This window comes from Trachymyrmex cornetzi, unplaced genomic scaffold (assembly GCF_001594075.2).
Source record: "Trachymyrmex cornetzi isolate Tcor2-1 unplaced genomic scaffold, Tcor1.1 scaffold2048, whole genome shotgun sequence".
In the NCBI taxonomy this organism is placed as follows: domain Eukaryota; kingdom Metazoa; phylum Arthropoda; class Insecta; order Hymenoptera; family Formicidae; genus Trachymyrmex; species Trachymyrmex cornetzi.
In genome coordinates, this window is record NW_017296689.1 from 501 (window position 1) to 7,132 (window position 6,632).

The 6,632-nt window shown below is 31.0% G+C and overlaps 1 protein-coding gene across 1 annotated transcript in view; it reads left to right on the forward strand.

The window, feature by feature from the left end:
• The first annotated feature begins 5,294 nt into the window (after positions 1 to 5,294).
• Positions 5,295 to 6,632, forward strand: part of LOC108759762 (uncharacterized) — a 2,488-nt gene continuing 1,150 nt past the window's right edge. The window contains exon 1 of the mRNA XM_018505378.1: positions 5,295 to 6,099. Within this exon, the coding sequence (XP_018360880.1) occupies positions 5,295 to 6,099 (805 nt within the window). The remainder of the gene's footprint in view (positions 6,100 to 6,632) is intronic.

Consider the following 6,632-nt stretch of genomic DNA (forward strand, 5'->3'; position numbering starts at 1 on the left):
TGTCGATTCCTTTTAGTCTTATTAAAGTCACATAGTCAAAAGAATCGGCTACACGCACATCAGTAATGGACACATTTTTTTCAGAGTTGGTAAAAATCATGTTTCATATTTATATAAATACTGAAAAAAGAAATTGAAATAAGGAAGAAAAGTAGAAATATATTGTAGATAGATAAAAAGAATAACGAAGAAATATTATATGCACGTTGAAACTAGTTCGTTAAATTTACAAAAAAAATAGTCAACATAAAGAATGATTAGATCGGTGAAGATATGGTAAAAAAACATGAGCGAAGCACATTTTTTAACTTATAAAGTTGAAGGTAATATAGATTCTTCTTCTAACATATTTGTTAATTATTATAGCAATTATGATACTTACATTACTACAAAGATTTTTAATTTAATTAAACTTTTGAATTATTTGGTAATACACATACTCAGAATTTCAATTGGGAGGGGAAAAATAAATACCATGTTTACCATGTATTAAGCTGAAAAATATTTATTAATATGGTGTAATATAAATCATAATATAACCTTTATAATATAGTAGAGTATCAAACGTTACAGTTATTAAATCTCAAAATTGTCATAACAAGTTAAAATTCTATTTAATCAAAATGCATTTAACTACGTACGTTGGTATTAAAACATAATCAAATCATTTTTTGCATTAGAGAGAATATAAAATCTGTAACACAGTGCGACAAAAAACTCTTTTCTCTCCAAAATACGATAGTACATTTTCCGAAGATGTTTTTGTGATGAATAAGATGCCGTTGATTGGCCCAGCATATTAATATTTTGTGCAAATTGGAATGAAATATGCAAAAATGACGTTTTTGGTTACATTTAATAATTTTTTGCAGCAAGAAGGAAACTGACTTTTAAATAATTTGAGCGGAATGTGAAAGTATAATTCAAGAGTTTTGAAACAAACTTCGATTTATGATCGTATGACCTTTTTTTATCAAGTTATAACTATTCGAATTTTAGATTTTTTGTAACATTTCATATGTTTACAATTATAATTTTATCCACGCACATTACTGACACACACAATATGTAGTCCATTTTTCTGTCAATTGAATAAGATGGCGCATCGTATAAATAGTATGCGGCACAGCTAACAAAGGAAGGAATCCAGTATTCCAGTTACATTTCTTGATTTTAAAAATGTGGAATAGAATATAAGGCACGCATTAAAAGATTTTTCAGATGTGTGTTCTAATGAATAATTTTTTGAATTGACCCCAAGTTGCTCTAAGATGAAAACATGATACTTCTTTGAAATATTTACCGAGTAAATGAAATCTCCTGATATTTTAAAATGTTTTCAAACTTATTAAATTTAACGAAGACTTCGATCACATTTCGTTTACGTTCAGAAAGCACGACAACACTCGTTCAGTCAAAATGCCGCCATATTACTTGCAACTTATGAGAGTAAGACTTTAGGTGAAAACTGTTAGACTATTTTCATCATATTACCTTGTGATTTCTAACAATATTCGATCGATTTATAAGAGGGCAACTGTTGCCGTCAAGTTGCTTATAAGAGTTAGAGGTAATAAAAGTCGGCAATCTATAATAGGCAAAATCGGAAGGCATTTTTTTCAATATTGAAGGCAACTTAAACAAAACAGTTTTAAACAAATTGACAGCAACCTGCAGGCAACTTGTTATTATTTAGGCAGATGTTGAATTTATTTAGAGACCAGTATTTTCTAGATAACCAAATGCATCGAGTTTGCTGATACGTTCCCGAAAATCGTTGCAATAACTAATTTGGATAAACTCAGGACAAGGTGAGACAGCATTACGTCTGTCACGTTGAACTAAATAGAATTCTAATTCTAAAGGCAGCAATTTAAAAGCAACTTGTTATCATCAACATGTTGCCCGCAAGTAATAGCATGTTTACGGCAACTCTACGGCAACATGTGCCAAACAATGATCGCTATATACGCTATATGTATAATCAAGTGATGCTATCAACATACTATCGATTTTGCATTAATCAAATTTAGAATTCATATGAGGACAATATTTCACACATGAAGAAGCACCTTGAATTCTAGTTTGTCGATATTTGTTATAACAACGGTTAACAATAATACGATGGTATCTTGAACTCATTTGGTATAGACTACGTTTACACGGCATTGGTAAAACCATTTTAGTAAAAACCGTTTTAGTTAAAACCAGTGTTGGTGCCTGTTTACACAATCAGGCGTATTTTACCTGTATGATGCAGTATGAGACGAAATATCCTTTGTCTTAATTGTAAACAATAAAGAGCATACAGCCATAACGCTTCATATAATTTGCTTAAAATATGTATTTAATATAAAATCAGTAAACGTTTCGGTCAATATTTGACCATCTTCAGTACATAAAGAATATAGGTAAAGTTACACATAGATAAAAAATTTTTATCTGACAAAACAAACTAAAAATTTTTTCTCTTGATATCAAAAATCGCGCGCGTTCGCAAATTTAATGAAAATTACAATATACAATAATACGAATACGAACAAGTAGATTTCCAACGCAGAAATTGTGAAATTGCAAAGAACTCAAAATCAGGATGCTATAAATAAAAAATATATTCTCGTCAAATACGTGATTACCAGATGCTATCCAAGTATTATTAAAAAAGAAAAGAACAAAGAAAACCGAGATATTAAGATTTATATGTCAATTAATTTCTAACGTGCTCTTATTATGTCATTAATAATTTTCGATATGCTCATCACGTATTCGTTGATACATATTCTTCCGACAAGTCGCAGATCTATTTCTTCACAAAATTCCAAGCAAATAGATTTTAATTTTAAGTATTAGCAAATGATCAAATTTAATAGGACTCTTAATAACAAATTGAATTAAATGGTAAAAATATAAGACGGTATAAGAGTCAGTAATTAGATAAGCAAACTTAATATATATTCTTATTATACAAAATAATGTTCTTGCACAGTCAATGTTAAATCGCAATAATTACAAAACGCAAAATCATAAAATTGAACAAAATAGTCTAATCTAAATAATAAATATCCGCTTTCCGCTTAACGTTTCGACTCTTGTTTCGAGTCTTCTTCAGAAGTGAGAACAAGTTGTATATGTATAAAAAATTGATCTTGTCATGAAAATTAATCCATCGAAGAATGAAGTTTGACTCAATCAATTGTCAATCTCGTTGAAAAAACTGTAAATATATTTAATAATATCGATTATTACCTCTAAGTTGAAAATAAGTTAGTTCATTCGCACCTTCACTGTTGGATTTCACAAACAAAAGGAAATTTCTCAAAAAAGGCCAAGAAAGATGTTCTGCCCGTTACAATTTTTCCAATTACTGTAACACGTCTGCCTGTCGTCACATCTACTTTTCGTCTAAACAACGAGAGCGAGTTTCAATAACATATTTTATTTATAATTGGTAAATATGCTCTGTGGAGACCTTCGGTGTCCGTCTGTAAGTTTAAACTGTTTGTTTGCTTCTTGATATTGACCATTTCAGAAATTAATCTTTTCCTATAGATTGGCTCTTCATCCAAAATTTCTACATCGTCCCAACGAAAATCGTGATTGTTCTGCAATCTATGTTCTGTTATAACAGAACGCGTTGTAGTGTTATATTTTATGTGATTTCGATGCTCCGAGATTCGTGTTCTTAATTGTCTTCCTGTTTGACCAACATAAGATGCGTCGCAATCGTTACAGGATATTTTATATACAACATTGTTTTTACAATTTTTGTTAAGTATATCTTTCTGAACTTTGATATACTTGCTCATTTTATTCGGGCTGTGATAAGACACTCTAATATCATTAGAATTAAACCTTTTAAATTTTTCTGTATGAAAAGGAATGAATGGTACCGTCAACCAAGAAACTGATTTTTCATTCATAGATGTATCTGTAGTTTTATGTTGTATAGCGTGTCTAGATTTTATTAAATATTTTATTCGTTGATTGACTGTTTCAAAAATAAACTTGATGGGATAATCGTTGTCTAGTAAAATATTAATGATAAAAGTCAAATTTTTGTAATGAAATCTATAGTCAGACAATAAAAATGCTCTGTCAACTAACGAAAATACTGTACCTCTCTTCTGAGAGAGTGGATGGTTCGATAAAAAATTAAGAAATCTCCCAGAGAAGGTAGGTTTACGGTACCAATCAAATATAAATTTGTTATTGTGTATAAAAATTGAAACGTCCAAGAAATCTATCTTATCACCGCCCTTTTCTACAGTGAATTGAAGACGTGGGTGAAATTCGTTAAACTTGTCCAATATCATGTCTATGTTCGTACTTGCAGTCAAGAATTTAAAATCATGGATAAGACTTCGAAGATTGATAATTAAACATCATCTGCACATTAGATTCATTAAATTATGCATTATTAAGAAAATAACACCACAACATTTGTACTGTATCGATAAGTTAAAAATTCGTGTATATAATGTAGAGTCTAACAAGAGGTTGGCTCAGTTTAAAGACTCAAGTGTAAGAAGAATTTTAAACATTGAACTTAATGATGCTCATAGAGAAACCTCGCATTTAAGATCGCGATTGTTCCATGTGGTGAGCATGTTGTCTAAATGTCTTCCCATTAAGATTTGCGATGTATTTTTAAATACGCAAGAGAAGAAAATGCACACATTGTATATCAGGGAAAAAAGAGACTTGATTCTAAATTAGCATGGCTCTTGCATAAAAAAGAAAAATTAATAGTAGCAAATGTAGCATCTATTCGCTATCAGTGTCATGAGTCTAAAGATCGCAACTTTGAATTTGCTCATTCCAACCTACAAATTAACAACCATAACAACAATAATACCGGAGATTCCCGATCGTTGATACTTGACGAACATTCGATTTCGATTTATACAAATATGTTTCAACTACCGCATACTTCTTCCTTAACGAACATCAGAGAAAAATGGTTCATAAATTTATCTTCGACGAAGATACCTCAGGACATCCAATGTTTTCTACAATTAGGGGAAGGATTTGCTCTCCCCTACAATAAAAAAAGTAATATAGTGTTGGAATGCATTAAGAGTGTAGAAAATAGCACTTTAAGGATGCCTATTGATAGGAGAATTACCGTCACCAACAACACAATTCCAATTCTTAATGGTGTCATTTCCCAGCCAATCTTTAAGTCTCCTAATGACGTTAAATTAAAAAAGATGGAATCGGATACAAGATAATTCATTTCTGCACATCCTAACATAATTTTTACGCATGCAGACAAAGGTAACGTTACCGTGGCCATGGACAAAAGTACTTACATCATGAATATGACTACAATTCTGAGTGACACTGATACTTATAGTTGCGTTAAGAAAGATCCAGTTAGAACTCTTACAACTACATTCAGAACACTGCTCACCAAATGGAAAAAGAAAGGATATATCGACGATTTGACTTATAAAAAATTGTATTGTAGTGATGGGAGATTGTCGAGAGAGTATGGAGTTCCAAAGATACACAAACCTCAAGTACCGCTTAGAATTATAGTGTCGTCTGTTGGTAGCCCACTGCATGCATTAGCTACATTTTTACATAAAATATTATTCGAATCAATTCCAAGGACCGAGAGTTACTTAAAAAATAGTTTTCAACTCATTGACGTATTGAAAAATGTTCATATTGATAATAATTATTCTTTAGTTTCATTAGATGTTGTGTCTCTCTTTACGAATGTTCCTTTGGATATTGCACTTGACTGCATAAATGAATGGTGGAGTTCAATTTCTCGCCGGTGTTCTCTACCAAGGGAAGAATTTCTAAGCGCTACACAGATGATCCTGGAATCTACATTTTTTGTTTTTAATAATAAGACATATAGACAATGTTTTGGTATTCCTATGGGCTCTCCGTTGTCTCCGATTATCGCCGATTTAGTGATGAGAAAACTGGAGACATGGGCGTTATCATCGATTAAGAATAGTCCTAAGTTTTATTATAGATATGTTGATGATGTATGCATGGCGGTTGTCCCTTCGGACATAGACATGATATTGGACAAGTTTAACGAATTTCATCCACGTCTTCAATTCAGTGTAGAAAAGGGCGGTGATAAGATTGATTTTTTGGACGTTTCAATTTTTATACACAATAATAAAATTATATTTGATTGGTACCGTAAACCTACCTTCTCTGGGAGATTTCTGAATTTTTTATCGAACCATCCACTCTCTCAGAAGAGAGGTACAATATTTTCGTTAGTTGACAGAGCATTTTTATTATCTGACTATAGATTTCATTACAAAAACTTGACTTTTATCATTAACATTTTACTAGACAACGATTATCCCATCAAGTTTATTTTTGAAACAGTCAATCAACGAATAAAATATTCAATAAAATCCAGACACGCTATACAACATAAAACTACAGATACATCTATGAATGAAAAACCAGTTTCTTGGTTGACGGTACCATTTATTCCTTTTCATACAGAAAAATTTAAAAGGTTTAATTCGAATGATATTAGAGTGTCTTATCACAGCCCGAATAAAATGAGCAAGTATATCAAAGTTCAGAAAGATATACTTAACAAAAATTGTAAAAACAATGTTGTATATAAAATAGCCTGTAACGATTGC